This window comes from Botryllus schlosseri, chromosome 1, assembly GCF_051294905.1.
Source record: "Botryllus schlosseri isolate E-star chromosome 1, Bs_hap1, whole genome shotgun sequence".
In the NCBI taxonomy this organism is placed as follows: domain Eukaryota; kingdom Metazoa; phylum Chordata; class Ascidiacea; order Stolidobranchia; family Styelidae; genus Botryllus; species Botryllus schlosseri.
Genome location: NC_137236.1, coordinates 12,467,569 through 12,491,983, shown reverse-complemented (window position 1 = coordinate 12,491,983; position 24,415 = coordinate 12,467,569). Strand labels below are relative to the sequence as shown.

At 40.1% G+C, this 24,415-nt stretch overlaps 1 protein-coding gene across 4 annotated transcripts in view; it reads right to left on the bottom strand.

The window, feature by feature from the left end:
- Window positions 1-4,214: 4,214 nt before the first annotated feature.
- Window positions 4,215-24,415, bottom strand: part of LOC145441998 (uncharacterized) — a 230,707-nt gene continuing 210,506 nt past the window's right edge. For 2 of the 4 annotated variants that reach the window (XM_080319984.1, XM_080319992.1), the window contains 6 exons: window positions 22,200-23,606; window positions 14,642-14,949; window positions 5,157-5,273; window positions 4,940-5,080; window positions 4,575-4,697; window positions 4,215-4,517 (listed from right to left, as the gene is read on the bottom strand). In XM_080319984.1, coding sequence (XP_080176110.1) covers window positions 4,413-4,517; window positions 4,575-4,697; window positions 4,940-5,080; window positions 5,157-5,273; window positions 14,642-14,949; window positions 22,200-23,606 — 2,201 coding nt within the window. In that variant the 3' untranslated portion in view covers window positions 4,215-4,412. The remainder of the gene's footprint in view (window positions 4,518-4,574; window positions 4,698-4,939; window positions 5,081-5,156; window positions 5,274-14,641; window positions 14,950-22,199; window positions 23,607-24,415) is intronic. The other 2 variants (XM_080319978.1, XM_080319970.1) reach the window with 1 other exon arrangement.

Genomic DNA, 24,415 nt, shown 5'->3' with positions numbered 1-24,415 from the left:
GGCAGGTTAGTTGGATATTTATTCAACCTTACCTCTGGTATTTCAGGAACAACAATGCAACGGGATACGGTGCATTTCATGTTTTGAAAGGTTTCTCGCCAATAATACGGATCGAATGAATCGAACTGAACCTTCACCGATAAGTTTGAGATCTGAAATTGATACAACGCATCTATATTTACGATTCATGTACTTATTGCCCAACAAAATGCGCCGATAAAGTTATTCATATATTAGGGATTGGGCTTTTTCGCTACCTCTTTCACCGTGCCATAAATAGGCAGTTACGGAATAGGAAATGAAGTATATCGGCCTGGTGTGAATGACCATAGTAGTCGACAAACATCATGAATACCGCAAAACAAAAAAGTGAAATAAACCAGCATTGAGCGAACGTAGGTAGAGGTTGTGGTTAATGTCGATAAACAAGACGTATAGGCGTTGTTATAGGAGACTGATACCTGTGAACTTCTTAGCGGAACGAAATAAAGTTACACTAACCTCAACATGATGGTCAAAATAACGTGAATTTTAATTTACTATCATTCGAAATATCAAAATGACAGCGGAAAAGAAAATTTAATTCAAAGTGAGGGGAATCCTGCTTTATCTTGAATCCGCTTATTTGCGAAACATTTGATTAGAATATGCCCCGCCGCTTGTCTGTTTTGGCATAATAAAAAAACTAATATCCCTCAGCACTACGTGGTTCTCACACTGGGGGTCATGAAAGCATCTGAGAGGCGCAAATTAGCTTGAGAGAATTGAAGTTTCTTGAACTCTGAATGAATTGAATTTTCGCTGAAGCTTTCGTGTTTTACCAATTTCAATATTCCTAATTACATGAGGATTTTAACTGTCATTGTTGCGTCCTACCATCCATACATCGATGTTAGACTGTGACTGATATCGGGCGTAACCCGATCAGTAGGTATAGATGGATTAGGAGATAGGATGGGTAGATGAGATAGGATAGATGAGCGCGGAGGAACACACAACGTTACGGATAAATAACATATTTACTTATATAAGGCCGTGTCATATGTGATCTATAAATGCCTTTTGGATCTACCAAACAAGGCTTTAAATCGAACTAGCCACTCGGAGTATACTCAATTAGTACATATTTTGTAAAATGCCTCACTGAAGTATCGCATTTTATGGTCACACAGAATTAATCAATTGAATTTATCAACGACAGCGTGGACAGAAACAGATCTTTGTCCGGCACCGAAAAACAAAGTTCTGGGATCCCCAATGGGGTGATACGCCAAACTTTAAGGAAAATTCAACCACAAGTCCTCGTTATGAATAACGTTTTGGACACTAGCCTACTTCTGAACGCCAATTCTCTTGTTATCAATTGTCAGTATCTCTCTGATCTGTGGTTGCATTAGGCGCCAAAGATTTTGAAATGATCGAATTCGATCAATATTATTGGTGATTGGATATATCTTCCTATCAATTTTTATCCTTTCTCAGCTCATGTGATCAGATTTAGCAGTACAACGAAGGGCAGTACAGGGAAACAATGTCATTGAAAATTTAGGGCAACCAATTAATAATTATTATTCATATTCAAATTGGCCCGTTATTGATTTGACTTTGTTGCATGTTGTTATTCCGTGACCATTCATTCACTATATAGTCATAACATAGAAAAAATTTACCAATCGTACCAGACTAAAGTAAAAGCGTAACTTCTGTGCGACGAGCGCAATGTAAAATTGACATTATTCAACGGAGAGCAGCGTTTTCCATGCGGATGGCATTTATCCGTGGGATTAAGGTGCCTAGAGAACTTGGACCACTAGAAAAGTTTTGGTCAACATGGGGCGTTACTTTCGACCAACATTTTATTCTCGCCGATATTTTTCAGAACAATTCTCGGATTCCCATGTTAACGGGAACTTCATAGTCCTTGATTTGTTGTGACACTGTAATGTCCGACGCGAAATGCCTATTTCTTTAACTTGAAAGTATTGTTTTCTTTTAGGCAAGGATAATCATATTATATCTGATGCTAGTAAGCAACAATAAATTTTGCAAGGCACGAAGATAATTTGGAAAATAATGCAAAATCTCAAAATAAATAATATGTAATTTCTATTCAATCACATGATAATTTTTCCCCCTTCGAGCTCGCTTCATCCCCATTTCGGGGGCGTAGGGTGCGGCAGCCACGGGCCCTGGCAAAATATATGACATAATTGCCATTACAAAGTCACCAATCAAAAATCTATATTTTTTCCAGCTCAAATATTTCAATCTATTCACCTTCCAGCGATATTGTATTGCATTAAGTAGTCGGATGTCTCCAATTTGGAGTGGAATACCATCAGCGGAAGACAAAAGAACTTCCTTAATTGGCCCCATTTCTGCGATTTTGGCAGCTTCGATCCATTTTTTCACGTCTATTTTCCCACACTGTAATTGCGGACTAGCTGATTTAGTGGCGTCAAGTTAGTTGAATATTTATTTAACTTTACCTCTGGTGTTTCCGGAGCAACAATGCAACGGGAGACGGTGCATTTCATATTTTGAAAGGTTTCTCGCCATGCATCGGGATCGAATGGATGGAGCTGAACCTTCATCCATAAGTTAGAGATCTGAAAATGATACAACGCGTCGATATTTTCAATTCATATACTCATTGCCCAACAGTTATCCGTACATTAGGGATGGAGCGAACGTATGTTCACGTTCTGGTTAACCTCGATAAACAAGATGTATATGCTTTAATATAAGAGCCTGATAGCTGTGAACTTTTTAGCGGAACGAAATAAAGTTACACTAACCTCAACATGATGGTCAAAATTACTTGAATTTCAATTTACTATCACTCGCAATATCACATTGACATCAAAAAGAAAATTCAACTCGAAATCAGACGAATGCAGCGTTATCAATAATCCACTTATTTCTTAAACTTGTGATTCGAATATCACTGTCGCTTGTCTGTTTTGGCATAATAAAAGAAGTTGTATCCCTCAGCACTACGTGGTTCTCACGCTTGAGGTCATGAAAGCATCTGAAGGCGGCGCGAATTCTCTCGAAAGAAATGAAGTTTCTTGAACTCTGAATGAGTTCAATTTTTGCTGTAGCTTTCGAGTTTTACCAACTGCAATAATCCTACTTAAATGACGATTTTAACAGTCATAGTTGCGTCTTACCATCTATACATTGATGCTATAGATTTTGACTGGTATCGGACGTTACCCAATCAGTAGATGTCTCTTGATTACAAGTAATTACGGTAGATGCGCGCGGAGGAACCCACAACGGTATGGAGAAATCATAAATTTTCTTTAGATGAGACCATGTCATATGCAATGCCTTTTGAATCTACCAAACAAGGATTTAAATCGAAGTGGCAACTCAGACTATACTCAATTAGTACACATTTTGTTGAATTCATCACTTAACTATCACATTTTATGGAAATACGGAATTAATCAATTGATTTTGTCACAACGGCCAAGAACTAGACTGAAACAGGACTTCGTCCAGAACCAAAAAATGTACATCTCGGATCCCCCATGGGGAGGTGAGCCAAACTTCAAGAGAAATTCACCCACAAGCCCGCGTTGCGAATAACATTTTGGCCACTACTTCTAAGCAGCGCGAATACTCTTGTTATCAAATGCCATTGTCTTTCGGATGTGTGGTTGCATTGGGCGCCAATAATTTTAAAATTCATGATTGAATTCGCTCGATATTATTGGTGCTCAGATATATATGCCTATGAATTTTAATTCTTTTTCAGCTCACATGATCAGATTTCGCAGCATGACGGAGCGAAGTAATGTCATTAAAAATTAAGGGCAACTAATTAATAATTATTATTCACGTTCAAACTGGCCCGTTATTGAATTGAATTTGTTGCATGTTGTTATTCCGTGACCATCCTTTTGCTATATAGTGCAAAAGATAGTAAAATTAACCAATCTTACCAGACTAAACTGAAAGGATAACTTCTGTGCGACGAACACAATGTCAAATTGAAATTACTTGATGAAGCGCAGCGTTTTCTCTGCGAGTTGCATTTGTCCGTGGGATTCAGGAGCCTACGGAACTTGGGCCATTAGAAAGGTTTCGGTCAACATGGGGCGTTACTTTCGACTAATAATTTCTCGCCGGCGATTCAGAACAATTGTCGGAGTCCCCTCCTATATGCCTTGATTTGTTGTGACACGGTAATGTCCGACGCGAAATACCTATTTCTTTAACTTAGAAGTATTTTTTGTAGGCAAGGGAAATCATATTATATCAGATGCTAGTTAGCGACAATAAATTTAACCAGACGCAAAGATAACTTGGGAAATATTGGAAAAATCTTCAAATAAATAAAATATAATGTCTATTGAATACATATTAATTTTTGCCCCCCTTCGAGCTCGCCCCATGCCCAATTAGGGGGCGTGAGGTGAGGCAGTTACGGCACTGACGACAGAGATGCCATGATTGCCATAACAAAATCCCCAATCATTCCATGATTTGAGATGAATTATATTTGTCTGAAGCACGATAGAGTTTGTTCGAAATACATTCTTTCAAACTTACAGTCGCGTCACCTGCTCCACTCTGGTAAGTTCGACAAAATAATGATTAACACTGCATGATATCCGTTGAAATGTTACTCGCCAAAGTTCTTTGACGAATGTTACCTCATCAGAGCTTATCCGCAGTTGTTTGATCTAACATGATATGAAATCGTTACTTGACATATTCGTTTTACAAGGTTTCTAAAACGAGAGCGACTCATTACGACTCGTCCCGCATAAACTGTCCCATAGTACCGATTGAATAATAGTGTTAATGGAGTGTATACTTTATTACTGTTGTCTGAATTGCGTATTGTATTCAGCAGTGTTATCAGTGAAGTTGGCTAACATACAAAATGCATACCTCTTGAAGGAAGAATTCAATCAGTACATACTTTCGTCAACTTTATATTAGACTTGACAATTTCTTCGAATTCTTCACTGCTTATATGAAGACATTCCAGACTACCAATTTCGACTTGAGAAACCGTCCTTTCAGTTGCTTTTGAAAGTTTGAAAACAATATCTTCACATTCCTAAACAATATAGGTGTACAGTATACAGGCGATGGCCAAAGAATCGCGCACTCAAAATCAGAATTTTGTTCTTTACCTGTACATCGCGAGGTATATCCATGAGTAACATAGAAACTTCCATATTTTCCAAAACCTCCAGCCAAGAATCCACGTTTGACCAGCTTGTATTTTTTCTTATATCAAATTTGCCGATCTCGGGAAGAAGATTCTCAAATTATTCCATCCTCGTTGGGTAATAATTAGGATGATGCGAACGAGAAGTTCACGTTTGAGTTGTGTGTGTGAATTTAGAAATTTATAGGTTCGCGTTCACAAACGAACCTTGGTAGGATCTGCACTGTAAAGCTTTTACGTGTATTACAATTTTTCACGTCATTATAACATCTTCATTCAGACGTTTTTGTTTTATATTGATTTTTGTAATAAATGCAACCCTAATGGCATGGTTATAGGGATGGTACAAACTTCTGAGTAGTTCTGGTTTATGTGAACCCGAACGTGAAAATATTACGTCATGTGAATGCATATTGCTAACCCCATATATCCGTGAAGGTATATATCAATGTACATGATAACTAGCGACGACTCAGCCAATAGAGTGCTACAATGCTAAACATGGACATGTGGTACCGATGGATCAGAAATTTCAAAATGATGTTTGGCCCTAACATCTTCAGCCGAGAATAGCGGATCTTTTTCTGGCTCAACACTTTGATGCAGGCTCTACCTATCGCGCACATATAATACATGAATACAGCCTCTTCAAAAAATATTTATGAACGTTCAAAATTTGTTTCTCGAGCGTGTCATCGGTCCCCACCCGGTGTATCCAAGGCACACGACCATGGGACCTATCAAACATACGCTCAAAAGCTTAAATTCTACATCCTGTTTTGTTGTGTACTAATCTAAGCTAAAGCAAGTCAATGAAGAATGTTTCGTCGCCGCCTTCACAAATAAAATAGATTTATCAACTCGAATGTAGACGTAAAATAATGGCACATACATAGCCTATTACCTGTAAATCGACGATTTGATTCTCAAATGCCTAGTTATAGCGATAAATCACCACAGTTACCTATGATATGCGGCCATTATATATGTAAGCGTGTTTCTGTTGTTTTGTGATTAGTTGGTCCAACTATTTTGCATGATGCGGCTATGGTACCATAGGCCCCACTCTATGAATATTATAATTGAATTGAAAATAGTCCACTCGAGGATGGTATTAAAATAAACAATATGTGGCCTCATATATCCCGATACAAGTTCTACACTTCACTACAAAAATCATGGCTGGTTTGTTAGTGTGGGAGGTGATATACAATTATGTATACGTCGATCCAAATTTATTTTACACTCCCGAAAACATAAATCATCCGTTTCAGGGCACATAACTCACGAAGGTGTAAGTTTTGTGCGTGTGAGGAAAGATTCTGACAGCATTTATCTGTAGACAAATTGGCGTACTATACTCATGGGATTATCACAGATAATTTCTCAAGTATTTTCTGTCCCGCTGTCTCATCGGTACCACATCTCCCCTGCATGCTGACTTTTTATGCGTCACTAAATGTATCAGCTGGACTAATCAAAAGCTACAATAATTCCACAAAATAATTCTGCCTGCAATCTCGACGAGGAGTCGGCTAGACCGAAAGGATGTGTTCTTCAGAGTCAAATACCGGTTTCTATACTTGCGCGAAATATTATCTTAAACACAAGTTATTGATTAGCCAACACCACAATTGGACGGATTTGGTTTTTGAGATAAAAAAGGATGTCAAATCAAGATCGATTCCGTACGAATGACAGATTTCTTAAATTAGACATCAATGCATTCTTCATAAAAATTTCGTTGATCGAAATAACTGATTACATGATTGACGAATCCCAATTCACTTACGTGTGGTGTGTTTCGTTCTTTCTATTAGGTGTGATTGCGGTCAAAGCTCACAGCTGAGACTCCTTAAAGAGTCAAAAACGGAAAGCCCAATATTCCGAGCAAACTTTCGAGCAAATAATTTTCGACTTTTTTAAGGAGCATGCTTCTTTAATATTCAGTGTTTAATTTATTTTCATGTTTTCAGTGCCATGGGGAGATTGGTCAACCGAATACGTTATAGTTTCTTGAAAATTGTATTACAGGTTCCCGGTACAGATTTATCAATGTTCGTTTGTGGACGCCAACTTCCAAATTCCAGGGGTTCACATACCGAACGCTAACGTGTAACTTACGTTCACACCATCATAAAGATTACCCTCTTTATAACTATAATCTGGCGGGAAAGCATTTCATGTGTTCTATGAACGGATCGTCAAATTAAAAAAATAATTGGGAAAGAGTAGGGTTACCATATTTTTGTGAAGCAAATTCTAGACACTCTTCATTGCCCACTAGCGGATTTTTAAAATGAGGTATGACCAGGGTTGCCATACCGTCCTTGTTTCTAAGAAATGTCCTTATTTTCGACTTGCGTCCGTCTTTTGTCTTATTTTCAACAACTACAGAACTTCTATCTTTTTCCTCTGGTATCTGTGTTCCACAATATTCTAAAATCATGATTTTAAGGGTAGATTTAATGACATCAGATAATGACACACTGAGCGAGATAGTGTAATGGTTATGCCAGGGATATATAGAACTCCGGGATGGCTGACTGCGTCAATTGCGTCATCGCGGTATTACCTAAGTGGGTCCAGATTCGCGCATTCAGTTTTGATGCACGTTCCGGTCAGCCGCTTCATCTGTGTGTAATTTTAAGTTTTTGAGACCGGTAGAGGCATATAATATCCATGTTTATGTTATTATATAAAGCTAAAGGTTAACTAGGTTATAAGATGTTCAGGTAGTCTGAAACTTTGCGGTATTAGCCCTATTCCTTCAGCAGCAATTTACCGGTATACCGGTACGGTCATTTACTCGCCTTCGGAATATCTCTGCTTCTGTAGTATCTTATGTAACATGTTTTGCTGCGCTGATAATCGTGAGAAGATAACAAAATGTAGATTAATTTCCAACGTTAACATTGATATCCGCAGTATGATTTTGATTACGCCTTGCGGTATGTTTTTCATTTACCGCTATGTTATGCGAATGTATGTCACCATCCAAGGCTGTACAGTGTACATTGTTTAAGTACAAGTGTACATTTACACTGTGCCGTGTCAACTATGAAGGCGACCGTTAGGAGGGACAGTTAAGATCTTGTACTATAGATTAATATGTGAATATGCAGGTAGTGCTGGTATTGCAGGCTTACCGGTATTCCAGATCATTGCTGGATTATTCCTAGTAAGAATTGGAGCCACTGAGTACACCACCGGTGTGCAAGATTCGAGAGACATTTCAATTGACGATAACCAAACATTTGAATCCAATACAAACGCAACACGTCAAGGTCGTTGCAGTTGTAAGTGTCCATAACAACTGTTGAATCCAATCTCTTGTTACAGATACTATTCATCAGTTACATGTCTGGTAAAACAAGGCAGGCATATGTTTGTTAATGAACGGCACCTCAATGCTACAGTACTGGAATTATACTTCAACAGAAGTGCACTGTTGTGAACTGTCAATGGCTGACTCCCAGTATATGGCCACAGCATTTGTTGACCATTTGCTCTTACTGAAGCCATGAAGATGCCTACTCCCTTGAATGGATAAGCCAACACAATCGTCAGGACACGATACGACCCTGAGATACGGACTGTCTTTACCATATAAACACTTATAGCCTATAGCAGGGGTCGCCAACTCAAAACGGGTCGCGGGCCACTTTTCAAATTTCCAAGCGGCCGCCGGCCGCATGAATTTAATATCGATATAAAGTAGGCAACCACGTTTTAAAACTCTATGTCAGTACAACGTTGTGCTACCGAACATAGGCGAAGGGTATAGTGACCACAAAAGAAGTAATATGTTATCAAAAGAATAAAAAGACAACAAAGATCACTGTCATCAATTTCAATTTCATACTCTGAGCTGTGCAAGATACCTGGAAACGCTTTTGGGGGCTAGCGAGATACAATGCTAGCTGAAAGACCATCTCCACTTAAAGCTTGATCGTATGGGGAAGCCCTGAGCCAGTGGTTCTTAAACCTGTTTAGACATGCCCCCTTCATGATACTGAAAAATTTCACGCCCCTTATCATCATATCAAAAAATGCATCCATAATACTAACAATCCCAACAGGTGGTTTGGTGGCATGGAAGGTTATGAAAGTTAGTGAGAGAATTCTATAATATGAATTCCGGATTATATACAGCAGAGCAATAAATGTAACCACAAATCCGAGGTAAATCGCGCGAAGCGCGAAATTTTTTTCAGTTTACCGCAGCTTCACGACCCCTTCAGATACTTTCGCGCCCCCAGAAGGGGGGTTTCTGAGCCACTGTCCTAAACCGTTTTCTAAGAGTCTTGCTCTTGGGAGTGTTTGGGCCATTGAACGTCAATTTCAACATTTCAAAATGTTTTCTTAGCTTTCTTACAAAATCTCAAATCAAGTCGCGGGCCGCAAAAAATGATCTCGCGGGCCGCGTGTTGGTGACCCCTGGCCTATAGGCTATAGGCCTGTACGATGGAGGAAGAGAAAACTCTGAAGATTGCTTTCAATTTGCAAGGTTTAGTCAAATCGTCGCAATAACGCATGGACCTCTCCTCAGTCGGCCCAAGGTAAGTTTGGCTGATTCTAGTGATACGCGAGCGATTTACATTAATCCTGATGTGGTTAAAGTAGTCTGCATTGCTACTCAAGTAACAGTTGTATTCCCGGGCGTACTGGTATTCAAACTTCCTCAAGTAGCTGTAGAAAGTGAAATGCCTGCAAGGTACTTAAGTTTGGAGATGGCTGCTTCAAAATTACAAGATGTATCTTCGAAAATAGGCAACACCTACTTGAGTACTGCAATGAAGTAGAAGTTCTTCATTACCGACCAACTCTGCATACATCTATATAGATTCTTAATGTTAATTTGTGTCTCTAAATACATCATTTGTTCATTTTTGTTGCAGATTCCGGAAAAACAAACGCGATGTTCCAGCATTTGCATCACGTCAACGGTGGATATCCTGATATATTATACTGGGCACATTCCATTGAAATCTTGGCAAAGATGGCCACGATCTGAATATTTGGATCTCGTGCCTCCTCACCGAGATGATTTTTTGACATGGAATCATCTATCGCTCTATCGGAAAATCTGCAAGACAATGATACTGAATATTTCTTAACTGATAAATGGCATGAAATGCTTCAGGAGGCCCATTCGTGATGTACCGTTAAGCCATGGTGGTAATTTCTTCACTGCGGTCATGAAACTATATCTCGGTGAACAAAATATCAGCTGAATTCATTAACTGGGTCTACCGAATGCTTCTTAAATTGATAATGATATGTACCAAACTGCTAGCCTGGCTACATTTGAACCTGAAGAGAAGTATCAATGGTGTGTTGATTTCTTGATCAACTTTCATTGATTGACACAGAAGCTGACAATGCTGCTATCACAATTTCGAGTCCTTACAGGCCGTGCTATCTTTTCGTTATTGGAAATGCTCCATGTTAGGGGTGCATTCAACTTTCATTTAGTGACACAGAAGCTGACAATGCTGCTATCACAATTTCGAGTCCTTACAGGCCGTGCTTTCTTTTCGTTATTGGAAATGCTCCATGGTAGGGGTGCATTTAAAACAAACGGTGTTTGAAACACCATGTTTAAAACATGCTTTAAACAGTGTTTTAAACAAAGGCCTTTTGAAAAAAATTCTTTTTAAGTTGTAAAATTATGCCATAATTGTGTAAATACTTTCCAAAATACGTGTTGTATGAGCCTACGGACGATTACCACCCGATATAGCCGACGAATATCGATATGGGATGGCTGGAACCCTCAAAATAGTCGGTTCAACAGCAATAGCACAGATATTTCGTCAAAGGAGCTATATTTACACTATATTTTCAATTGTCAATGTCAATCCAATATGACGTCACTATTGAATATTCTTGACGTCATGGCTTGAAAAAATTATGTTTTATACAAGGGCCTGGTTTTAAACATGTTTGTTTTAAATGCAACCCTATACTCCATGGTAATTGTCGATTAACGCGAATTGAAACGGTTAATTTATTCAATCCTATTAACCCCCCCTCCCCCCCTTCCCAGCTGCAAGGTTTCCGACAATGGCTTGTAAATAGGTAGAAGACGCTGATAATATTCGTTATTCACCCTGTTATTTATGGCCTGATGCAAATTATATGATGTGTAGAAATTAAACACATTCATGATTTATTGAAAATCAGAGTTGTCATAGTTTACTTGGTTGGCTATACAACAGTGTCATACTTTACGAGGTTGGCTATACAGCAGTAAGGTTGTGATAAGGGAAGAATGTCTAGCTTACTCACTGACTATTCCGCAAAAGGTTGAGGATCGTTATTCTAGAAACAGCTGTATCGCTAGTTTGCAGAAAAGTGGATATTTCGAGGCAGATTGCAGGTAACTTTCTGGACCTACTTAGGTAAAGGCCAAAATGAAGTCAGCCATCCCGGAGTTCTATATATCCCTGGGTTATGCCTCCGGCTTCTCGAGCGGTAGGTCGTGGCTTCGATCCCCGGCCGGGTCATACCGAAGACTCGAAAAATGGTATCCGCTGCTATCCTGCTTGGCGCTCAGCAATCACGGATAGCATGGAGAAGAAAAAACGGGGGCGCAGACTAGATGACCTCATGGGGCCGTATCGCAACTCCGTCCCCAAAGCATCTCGATGGTGCAGGCGAAAAAGAATATCATATCTCTCTCTCTCTCATCAGAAATAAAAGGAACGCCCGGCGTGTACACACCACAGGATCTGACTTCTAAGTGGTGAGATCTTATTGTCATAAACGGTGTGGACACAGCGAGATTGAACGGCTCATTGTATTTGGGTTTTTACATCATACTTTTCATTTGGCCAAAGGCAATTTTACGGCCATTTCTGACCGGCTTGCCGAGCGCTAACATTAATAAATTGGTAATAATGGAAAGCTGCTACTGCGCTGATTACGAAAATATAAATTTGACTCTGCTCGTGGTCCTGGAACCCCAAAAACCATCCCGTATTTTCCATTGTGAGACAACAATTTTGTCTGGTAAAACGAGAGTGCAGCTCGAGAGAAAGAGCCAAACAGCATCGTTACATCACCAAGTCAAATTCCAGCCCAATGCAAAATTTGAGGGTGATTTTTTGGGGGTGGGGGGCTCAAGGGCCATGAGCAGTATTAACTTTGTATTCTCGTAATCGGTATACAGCTATCCATTAATTGTTAAATTTAGCGCTCGGCAAGCCTGTCAAAGTGGACGTAAGATTGAAATGACAGTCAAATCCCAGCCACCAGTCACGGTAAACCTAGACCTCAGTTGTCGTGAGATCCACGAGGAACTTTCTAATAACAAGTAGTCCTTGGAGCAGGTTGTTTCTGGAAAAATGTATTCCGATCAAAATAACAATATGGCATCATCTGTTGGGGAGGCTGCCAGTGTTAGCGCTCTGAAGCCTCTGCAAAACCTCAGCTTCATGTTCTCCGTATCACAGCCAGGGCCCCAAACTGACCGGAATGTGTGCCCAGCAAATCACTGCTATAATGATTCGGTCTAAACATAAAAGATATGCGGAAACTAGAAATTGCCAGGTTTATGTATCAGTGCCACTGCCCCGAAAACTTCAATAACTTCACCTCGGTATCAAAGATGCACGACAGACGCGCGTCCACGTCGTCCAACTACCATATCGTAGGCAAAAAAAGATCTTCGCTCCATCAAATATGCCGGACACAATTTGTGGAACAGTGTCTCGCCGGCTATCCGACAGTCATCGAGTATGTCCTGTCCACATTCAAGTCGAAATACCACCAATTTATACTGAATGAATCTTAGTCAGCCCTCTAGTTTACCGGACCTGACAAATCGATCTCGCCTTCCGACATATCCCACTTTTTGTCATCTGTCCTTTCATAGTTATATTATCTTCTTTTACTTTTCATTCAGTGTTAAGGCTTCCTTTTTACATCGCTTAGGCCAGATGGGGGTTCGATTTCGGAACTACTACAAGTCGTTCCGACACCGTCCTATCTTTCATTGTTTCGCAGTCTTGCGGTGAATTAAAATGACGAAATTATTAGCAATAAGATGAATTGAATGTGATATACCGCAGCTCCTATAAATACAAACAAAGTATGTACAACAACGCCTTTTGATGCTAATCTAATTTTTGGACTGTCCTTATTTTTGGGTCCATGTCGATGACAACCCTGGGCATGACACAGTGTTTATCAATATGACGTCACATTGGCAAAGCTGTGTCTATCGAACAGAGGTGGTTACGTTCCGGATCAAGAGTCAATATAATGTTGGGTCGGTGCATTTGAGTGGTTGTGTGTAGTAACCAGGACCGAAACAACTTCTTTTCAGTCCACTTCCGTCCGAATAAAGATCTTCAGTCCACCATAGGGTAATTGATGCAGCTTCTGGGTGGGGGCTTACTATATACATCTGATTTCTATTTGCATCTGGTCGTTAATTTTATGAATGAAATATGGCTATACTATTGGTTTTTCCGTATATAACTCTAAAATATTGATCCTCACTCCGCCCACATGATCATCGTTTACGGGGGAGGTGGTGGAGGTTTATGACTTCGAAAATACAAGGAACGTAATCCTACGTCGTAAAGTCATGTCATGTTACGCGTATAAAATTATTTATTAGCCTAAATGTTGCTCCGCTCCAACTGGTTGCACACCCGTTGCTTTTCAACCTTTTATATTCGCGACTTCATTTCCAATTTGAAGATGTCCTGTGGCCCAGCTCAAAATTTGATAAGATGATTACTGTAAAACGGTGAGCACCTCTGCCTGGACTTACTGATGGCTTATTCTGGACGCTGATTACGCTCAACATCTTCGCGAATCCTATAATAAATACAAACGACCCCAGGTTTGCAGCCGCTACATTTGACTAAAGCATCTAAACGGTTTACCCCACTCTAGGAATATACCATTCTCCTATAATTGTGATGACAATTAGACCTATTTCAGTAAATGATGGTTAATTCATTTATTTTCGATTGCATGTTTTGCAAGGGTTTGGTTCACATACCAGGAATCAATGAATGCGACACTAAATCGCGCCTAGCGCGAAAAACAATTTCAAATAGCATAAATCTTCACAAAAATAATCTCGTTTTTATTGATTTATGAAAAAAATGGATCCTATTTCAAGTCCTCACCATTCCGGACCTTCCGGCATATTTTATAATTTACCCTCGGACGCAGTTTGAACGGGAAGATTCTGGACGTATGGCAACCCTAGGATACAGTGACTAATCTCCGCTACATTCAAGGAAGATGTCCAATTTATGGCGGCAAATAATCGTGGCAGTACTGGTAGTTGAACCAATAGATCCAAGATATATTCCTTCAAATAAACTACGACAGTATAGCGAGATTGTATCTACTCGGAACATATGTTATAAAGTCGCACCAGTACTAAATCTACTGAACTGACGATGAAATCAATTTTACCTCGATAAACTGTCTCTTCGTCTCAGAAGCTAGAACGCTCAACAAATCGTCATCGATGCCGCAATTATTAAACGATAAGGATTTCACTCTCCCGAGATTTCCAATCACCGAGCACAGCGTATTCAGTATTGCGGGTGTAAGAGGATAATTCGAGAAGTCAAGATCTTGTGCGTAACTTTCTAGTATTTCGAGCGTGGCAGCTTCTTTCAACGATGTGAAAATGTCCAATTTTTGAGCTGGTGTTATATCTTGCCTCAGTTGATATTTCAAATTTTGCATGAGATATTCCGCTTTAAGATGTAAATCATCTGTATCAATATACATAAAATAAAGATTAGCGTCAGAGAGGGTGTGGTAAAAAAGACTTCAACATTTCACAGTCAAATGTTTGCCGTCACACAGGAGTATTGTATCTAAGTGTGATATATACGTGGTCAATGATCAGCATATTTAATTATTTCGTAATCAAACATGAGATAAGTAGTCGCAGTAAATCAGTGACCATAACACTGGTCTTGGCGAATGGTTATAGCAGGGTGTTAAAAAGTATCGGCCGCAAAGACATAATTTTGGGTCGCCACGACACCAGACCGATCTGTAATTATGTATTTAGTATTTTTTAATTCCCCCAAAAATTATTTGCGAGATTGCCTATAGTATAGATAGTTTGTACATATCCCAGGTTACCGTGTTGGATAGGGCCTACTTCAGCCAACCAGCGAGACGCGCTGAAAAGTCGCTACTACAATATAGCTTGATCGTGAAAATGTGCCGACCTTTGTATGGATAAATTGGTGTGAATTCATGATATGATTTGTCCCACGTTTGTCTCATTTGGTTTCACACCTTGAAGCATCGTTGGGGTGCTTTAGTGCAGTGCTCTTCAACCGGGGTTGCCGTACACCCTGGGGTGTACCAGAATTTGCAAAGGGTGTACCACTCGGATGGGGTGTACTGGGGTGTACCAGATCCGAATTACAATGGGCCGATGGCTAGCTATCACAAAGGCAGGTTTATGGGTCACTATACAGGTTGGCGCACAGGTTAATGAGCAATAGGTACGATGTTACCTTAAGTGTAATACTGTACAGCGCTTGATTGTGATGTCATAAGCAAATATTTCTCCTATTCATTTAGCCGCCGGCAACAGACCAATGGTTCCGTTTGGTGTTGGAAAGTATGCAGTTAACAAACATGTGTCCAGCTAGTCATTTGTCTTTTAATGATTTTTGAGGAAACCGCCGCGATAGCTCAGACTTCTTGAATCGGTACTTCCTACCCTACGTTAATAAATACCGCAATGCACAAAAATGAAGTGACGTAGCCGGCCAGGGTCGAAACAGCTTCCACGTTGAAATCAAAACCCTTTCGTTTTAAAATGCCGATTTTATGTCCAATATTTCGCCAGACATTTGCAATTTAGTATTTTGTTATTTGTGATGCGAATTAGCGACAATAGACTGTGTATAGCGGCATACGATCTGAGGTTACTGACGTCTCTTGCAGCTAATGTGCTACTATCGACTGTGTGTGGCGTGGGGCAGGCCTGATACGCAGTAGGCTGGTGCGCCTGTTATCATCGCTGATCTGAATTACCGCTTCTGCAGCAGTAGCTTTACCTAATCTCTCCCCAATACTGTTACATTTAGGTTGATTATCGTTCGTAATGTCATGCTGTTTTTGGGCTGACACGAAATAAATTCCAATTTTCGTGGCGGGCGGCCTAACTAGCTGCGAATATATACACTGCGACAAAATACTATTTTATTCAAATCCAAATTTTTGACGGCAATAACTCCGCTTCTACTGGTTGGAATTGAACCAAATTTGAAGAACATCGTTTTTATAGACAACCTAATACTTTCATGGGGTGAACAGAATAATTTGAAATTTTTCGTTATTTATTTTTATATGATAAATAGAAACTTTCTTCTCCCGTAGCAATGTGGCTACTGGTAGGAATTGAACCAAATTTGGTGTGTAGGCTTAAGTTAGGTAACCTAACAATTTTATCAAGTAGCCAGTACAATTTGAGAAAAAAAGTCATTTTTGAAGACCCCTAATGAACAGGGGTGTACGAGTTTTGAGCAAACGTTAAAAGGGTGTACCACGTCGAAAAAGGTTGAAGAGCACTGCTTTAGTGTATGGGTGTACCACGAGCGGTGCCGTGTCAAAGTAATCGGCGGCGATGAAACGTTGACCAAAAATTATTGTCGCTGGTCGGCCAAATCTAGTTGTGATGGCCCGCTGAATGTAAAGTTCACAAAAATTTCACATCTTAAATCGGAGCATTTCTGCGACTCACATACACGTCGCATAGCAGCAACACCAATGGGAGTTCACTTTGTAAGAGTAACCATACGTCATTATGAACAATTGCGATAATATGGAAATGCGCGATTCTAAAACATTTCAATCCATGAAGGGTGCGACAGACTTGTTGGTGTTTGTTGTGGTATTCATGGTGTTTTTCGACTGCAATATTCATTTTCACCCGGGTGAAATTCCTCGTTACGATTCCATATCTACCAACCAGAAACACGTCCCAATGCTATACTTTTTCAAGACTCCGCTTATGTAGATCATAGCGAGGAGTAGCCAATGCGAGAGGCTTATCGTACTCGTGCAAGCTAATCATATATGGTAGTAGTGACTGAAGCATAGGAGAGTAGTGATTGTCTAAACCAGGGGTGGGCAAACTTTTGAGCTCGCGGGCCGCATTCAACATCTGAATCCATTCGCGGGCAGCACTATAAAGTGAGGACATGGAGATAGTATATGTGCCTATTTTAAAAAACATTGCTTTGGTGATATCTTACACGCGTCAAAAGCATAGTCGCGAGATTTCATAGGCTGGCCGACCTCAATAACCAACTTGTCAAAACTATAGAGATGAAAGTCGGTTATTCCGATTCTTAGAACAGGATTGAAATTTAAATATGTGAGCAACGATCTGTTCATAGATTTACTGATTCCACCTTTGCCTAAATTTCAGAACACGCAATGCTGACAGCATCATGACCATATATGTTTGCTTCAAACACGCAGGTGTATATAAAATAATAATACTCCAATTATACGCATACACAGAACGAATCTACCTCTAAGATCCGAGCGAATCGTTTTTTATAAGCACATCCCTGAAATAATTAAAACAGGAGTAGCCAATCTACAATCTCACTCGCGATCCGAATTAAGTCAATATCGTTTAGGATTTCTGTGATGTTTAGCAGTTGAAACGTTTTAAACTTGGTGGGCCTTGAGATTGGGCTGTCGCGCAGCGAAATTATTAACCTTGGAACGGTGGTTCTCAAACTTTTTAGGACACGCCCGCCCCCCCCCCCCTTACGATGGTGAAAGATTTCGCGCACCCCTCATCGTCATATCACAAAACGCAGCCAGGATGCTAGCAAACCTAATGAATAGTTTGATAACATGGAAGGTTACGACTGTGGATAAGAGATTTAAAAATGTGAGAATAATACAAAATACAGAGCAATAACTATGAATTGTATGTAAATCGCGCGAAAATTTTTTCAGTTGAGCTTAGCTTCACGCCCCCTTCAGATAATTTCACGCACCCAAGGGGGTGCCCCCAGTTTCAGAACCACTGAATTATCATGGTGAAATATACTAAGAAAAAGTTTAATCAAATCCCTGCATTATTTCGATTTTTAGTGCGCATTTTATCAATATTTTTAGAAAGTTTCTTTAGACTCTCGCGGGCCGCACAGGACCATGTTGCGGGCCACATGCGGCCCGCGGGCCGTAGTTTGCCCACCTGTGGTCTAAACTCCAAATCCTACTAGCACAGTGAAGATCGAAAAGCTACTGAGTACGCCCGGATAAAATATTTATACGCAGTTACTTATTGTGGTGCAATAATAAGAAAATACTTTCACAAATCCGACGTTTCCATTGTTCATAAGATATATCGCACCGCTCAGATCACACCAAAGTCCTGGTAAAATCAAACAGCTGAGTAATTTTTGTTTGCAAAGCAATCGGTTATGATTACTTCGCTATTTCTTTCTCATGAAATCGACCGTCGTGATAAATGATTAAAATGCCATAAATCACGATTACATCAAGCTCAGGCGTAATCGGGGTGTGGGTTATTGTTAGCTTGGGTCACCGTATTACAAAGTGAATGTCCAAAACTTCTTATACAAAATGAAACAGTTCTAAAGCTCGGTTCAAAATATATTGCATTCGTGCGCCAGAGGTCATTCATGTTTCCAAGTGACTTTATAGTAGGGTTACCATAATTTGGGAATCTTTAGACTTAGAATACTGGAGTAAAATCTCGAAAAATTGTAAATTTTTCTCGTCCTCTGTCAGGCTCAAATCCCGAATTACTGGCATTTTATGAGATTTTCCGTTGGTTGACTCCGTTTTTCTGGCTCAAGTCCGGAAAATCCCGTCGGACCGTTACTTGACCGCTGATTTCCTATATCTAAACTAAAATTCTAAAAAGAAGAGGACATTTAGGCGTCCTCCTATGACACTCTCAATAGAGTAAAAAAATACAAGTCCTCTTAAGAGAGGACTTATGGTAACCCTAGTTTGTATGACCTAGCGGTTTTTGGAGAAGTAATTTGAGTGAAAATCCATAAGTGATTTCGTCGGATCGTGTAGTCCACTAGTTGCCAAACAATTGATGAAAATTGATCAGACGACACCTTGAAATTTTTTATAAATGAATCACAAACACGTTGGATTTACATGTCAATGTAAAAAATGTAGCTGATGTTTGTTACCAGCTCAGGTATGTTTGATTGCATTACTTCTGAAGCAACTCTGTCTAATATCACGAATCCCATAAGAAAACGCAGGTCTTGGCCTTCAAACCTTATTACCCCTGCATGTAATTTAATCACTATCCTTCATACATCTGATTCACAAACGCTGTTATGCGATCCACAACGAGCCTAGATAAGTACAACCCAGTGTTTCGAAAAATCAGTGTGCGAATATATTTTAGACAATTAATTTAGTCAATACTATCGGCCTCGCATGAATTTTGTTTTGTGAAGGTAATGATTGCCGTTACTCGACAGATATTGGAATCGCTCGCACTTGCTAGATCAAACAAAAATATCATTATCACTTCGCAATTTAACACCAGGAGCATTATTTTTTTCAGCGGGTCACGTTTGTATCGCGCGGGGCATATGATGACAATAACTTGGCTATACAATATCTTCCATGTAAGCGGTGTCTTAGAAGTGGGACATGCTACAAGTCGGCAGTTACGGAATAAAAATGAAGAAATTGGTCAGAGGTAAATAACCACGGTATTCGACAAACGCCTCGAATAGCCTACATCAAACAAACTTGGCTATTCGGGCTGACTATTTCGGTATCTGAAAATATCAATGTCTAAAGTTCGGCAGACATTGATGATCATCTTGACTTGGATTGAATATACCTTCCCGTGCCTTGATGTGTTCTGGCTTGCAAATGGTCAGCGCCGAAATGCATACAATGCACCGGTCGATTGAAAAGCCCTAGACCAGTGGTTCCCAACGTGGGCGATATCGCCCCCCAGGGGGCGATTTGGCGGTTTAGGGGGGCGAAAATAACGAAGGGGCGATAGGGGGGCGAAAACGGACGAAGGGGGCGAAAACAACGAAGGGGGCGATAGGGGGGCGATGGCGCGTTAAGACGGCTATATTGGAGTCGGGACCGTAACTACCGCACCCCAAACCCCCCCAATTGGGGGTGGGGGGCCCAAACTCGAAGGAGTCCTAAATTATTTCGTTAATTAACATAAATTGTAGAGTAATTTCTTAATAATTCATGCAACTTTTTCAAAAAATTTTCGCGCTGGTCACTATTTCATATTTTCATATATCTTGACTTTGGGATACCAGTCCCCCAACAAAATTACGCAGGATTTATGGAAATGGGAGACTTCGGTGTCAGCCATTACTGCGCCACGACGCACCAAGACATATGAAGTTAGAGGCCATGTATCATGCGACTCCGAGAAGTGTGCCAGAACGATCAGCGGCGAGAAGACGTTGGCCGAAAAGGAATGCCCTCGTGCTGACCGAAAACTTCGATACCTATACATATATGTTTAATTGTCCATAGGTGCCTCAATGGCTGGCGTCGAATGTTCCTGCCCCGGTGACCTTAACCCTACAGGACAAATGCGATCCCGCAAAGAAAATATTATTTACCAATTTGAAATCATATGCGTCTTTTCGTTTGGTACGTTTTGACGAGTTCCATATCTTCTGACATAGCAGATATAGGAGGTCACGAGATAGCAACATGCAACGTAGTCAATATAACAACGATTCCACCTAATTTCGTGGCCAAAGCGAACAACGTGATGGGGGTCGGTTTATCACCCAATGGGAGCCCAAGACCAAAGTGTTGCTTCGTTCCTGCCAACGGGTATACGCCCGGAGATGTTTAATTATTATTTAGGGGTGTTCTAACTTTTCCAACACACCACACTCAGCTCTACCGGTAAATCTGATTACGTGAGCAGAAAGAGGATGAAAAAATTGATAGCAATATATATGCAATTCCCGACCATATTGACCGATTCAAACATGAATTATATAAATTTGGGGCACTTCGCGCGTTTAGGCGAAATACGGTGACTCACCAAACAGTACATGAAACAGGCAGGGTATAGCTGATATGTAGCGAAAAAAGCCCACTGGCTGACAGGGGGTCTGAGGGGGTTTATCACCCTATGGGGACGAAGACCAACGTTTTAGGGGGGCGATGATCGGTGTGGAGCTTCACAAGGGGGCGATGAGTCGTAAAAGGTTGGGAACCACTGCCCTAGACGAAAGCATCCCAATAACCCCAAGCGATGTATTACGAACACAATTCGACTTATTTCGTTGAAATTATGCGTATTTTGTTCGAGGGTGTGTTTACGCACAATAAAACCAAGAAATATAGTGACTGAAATTTCAAATTGAATATTATGCACCAAAAACTATACTTGATGTTGATTACCGAATAATTTTTGGGCAACTTTTGCGTTTGGTTCGTATATTAGGTTGTCTGAAGATTTATATATTCCAGAAATCCGAAATGTCGTGATAATTTTGAAGGTGCTACGCATTCCTAAAAAAGTGTCTCGTGGACCCCGGGAGGTATTAGTGTAGTCGGATGTTCACGGTGAAATTACCACATTTTCTGCAACTCTCTGCAGTATTGCAGAAAAGTGAATCGCATGCGTCTTTTGGATATCTTGTTGTACGCAATTTACATATAGATTTTCACCACGTAACCAGCGCGGGACTGTTATTTTTTGAATAACTGACCCCATGTCTTGATCTGAGCCATTTTGATCAAGTGGACCCCTCGGGTAGATTTCAACGTCGGATCTAGTCTCATACCTTACGGTTCTGTGACAAAATATGAAAACTTTGATCAGTCCATGTATACTTTCTCCTATTAAATATAGGCAGATTCTTCGCACTAAAATTACTACATTTCGGGAATTTTTCCCCTGGATGGGAACAAGGGGCATATCCAGCCGTATACCAACATATTGACATTTTGAGTACAATGAAATACCAACCTGGCTTAAGAATTGCAGAACTGATATCAGATCTAACACTTTCGTTTTTTAGAATACCACTCGTGAAATTGCGGACAACCGCCCAGTAGGGTTTGTTGAATTCGCGATCCACGATTTGCTTGAAATCATCCAGTTTCATGCTCACCACGAAAAGTGCCGCTAAAACTTCTTGAAGAGTCTGATGACTGAAAAAGTATCTATACATCCCAGCAAGCATTTTCTGACCTAGAATCGTCAATCCAGGAACTTTAATGATAATATCACTGATATCCTTGTACGCAAGGCGATATTTGGAAAGGTCTTCGTTGGTGAATGATACCTGTTGGCTCATGGTACCATTGAATGCCATTTCCTTCAATTTGCTGATGACGTCGTTTACATCAATGATATTGTTGATGTTTCGTGTATTCTCACATTCCAAGAAAATCTGTATTATAGTGACCATCACTCCGGATGCACAATTTGGAGGATGCGATGGGGCTCGTTTTCTTGTGATCATGTAAAATACAAGAAACAATGGTGTCAGGCACATATAGTGCATCGCGGGGTTGGATAACCTCATTTCATGCCAATCCTTTTCTGAATTTTGACCCATCAACTCGCAATACATCTTTTCCGCTTCCCCTTCACTGAATCCCACCAAAGCCACAATAAACTCCGGTCGCATCTCAATGGACAGACGGGCTACTGAATGCTCCCTCGATGATATGATAATAGAAATGTCGGGTAAAAGATTTCCTGCCAGTATATTACCAAATATCGTACGTGTGTTCGACACCTCCCATGGACCAATTTTTCTATCGTATATCGGATCCCATGTAGCTTGATCCAATCCATCGAAGAACATAATAATTTTAATCACCCCATCCAGTATTGCCTTAAGACCATATCCTAGCTCATTAACTGATAACTTGGTGACGTTAGGGCTAAATATAACGTTAGCCAAAGTAACGTTCTCCTGATCAGGAATATCTCTGATGTTCATGTGCATGACGATATTATATTGTTTGGCTTCATTGCGAAATACCTTAACAAATTTCTTCCATATAGCAGTTTTTTGAGTGTGGAGATTATTTGCAATGATAAGTTTCTTTGCTAATCTTTTCATCATGATGGTTTTACCACTTCCCGGTTGTCCGATGATGGCACAAGGCCCAGCATATTTTTCTTGGATGCGACTTAGACAAGCTTTGTAGTCTATATAACGTCCTGATTTTGGGTTGCCGTGGGCACTGAATCCTTCTTGTGGTAAATATTCTCCTTTGTATAATTTAAATCCTGTTTTCAATTGCGGATAAAACTCAGAGTCTGGTTCCGATAAATCTTCGTACGATTCTAGGACTTTACCCTGTACATTGTTCCACGAGAGACGTTTGAGGGTCTCCGTGAATTTAGCAAGATATTTTCCTAAATAAAAATTAATTTTATTCGCTGATCAACTGCGAAAATAGCTGTCGAATATAGTGGTAACATCTTAATTGGAGGTATTGGAACCAATTTGTTATCAGCCCACATAGTTTTGAAGGTTTTGCTCATTTACAAGACCGCATAAAATAGCATCTCCCTACATTCATTAACACACGGTAACTCTTCACTCCGGCCCTGAAGATTAAATTAGACGAGGCAACGACCATGAATTGTGCCATTGACAAACATTTGTTGCATAATTCTGTTAGTGCGGAAAGTTATCGAGACGACACATTTCGTGTCGTCAGGAGAAGGCGTTTTCACTTTCATATATGTGCATTTTAGTCGACTTTTGTCAAAATACGCCAAGTTAGTTTGTAACAATAGGAGGAGTTTGTGTACCATCTAGCATACTAAATTGAGCATAAGCGATCTCTTTCCCTCAAATATTCAAATATTCATGCCGGTGACGTTATATTTGGTTATACGATCGTTGTTATACATACAATGTTCTTCCAATTCGAAGATGCTGTGAAGATTACCCTCGACGAGTGTCAGCAGAAAATATTCGGGTTCGTTTCGATATGAATATATTATTTCATTGCGAATTCTATTTCATTGTGGTAGGAATTGAGGTAACAAGTAGCTTAACTGTTTTGATTCACTTTATTCCGATATTTCTGTCATAAGAGCGTATATACAATTTCTACATCACAAATTGGATTGATGGAAATTAAGTTAAATAATATTTTCTGATTGAATGTGTAGAAATATTGGCGACGAGGGCTTTACATCGTAAACCTCTTATG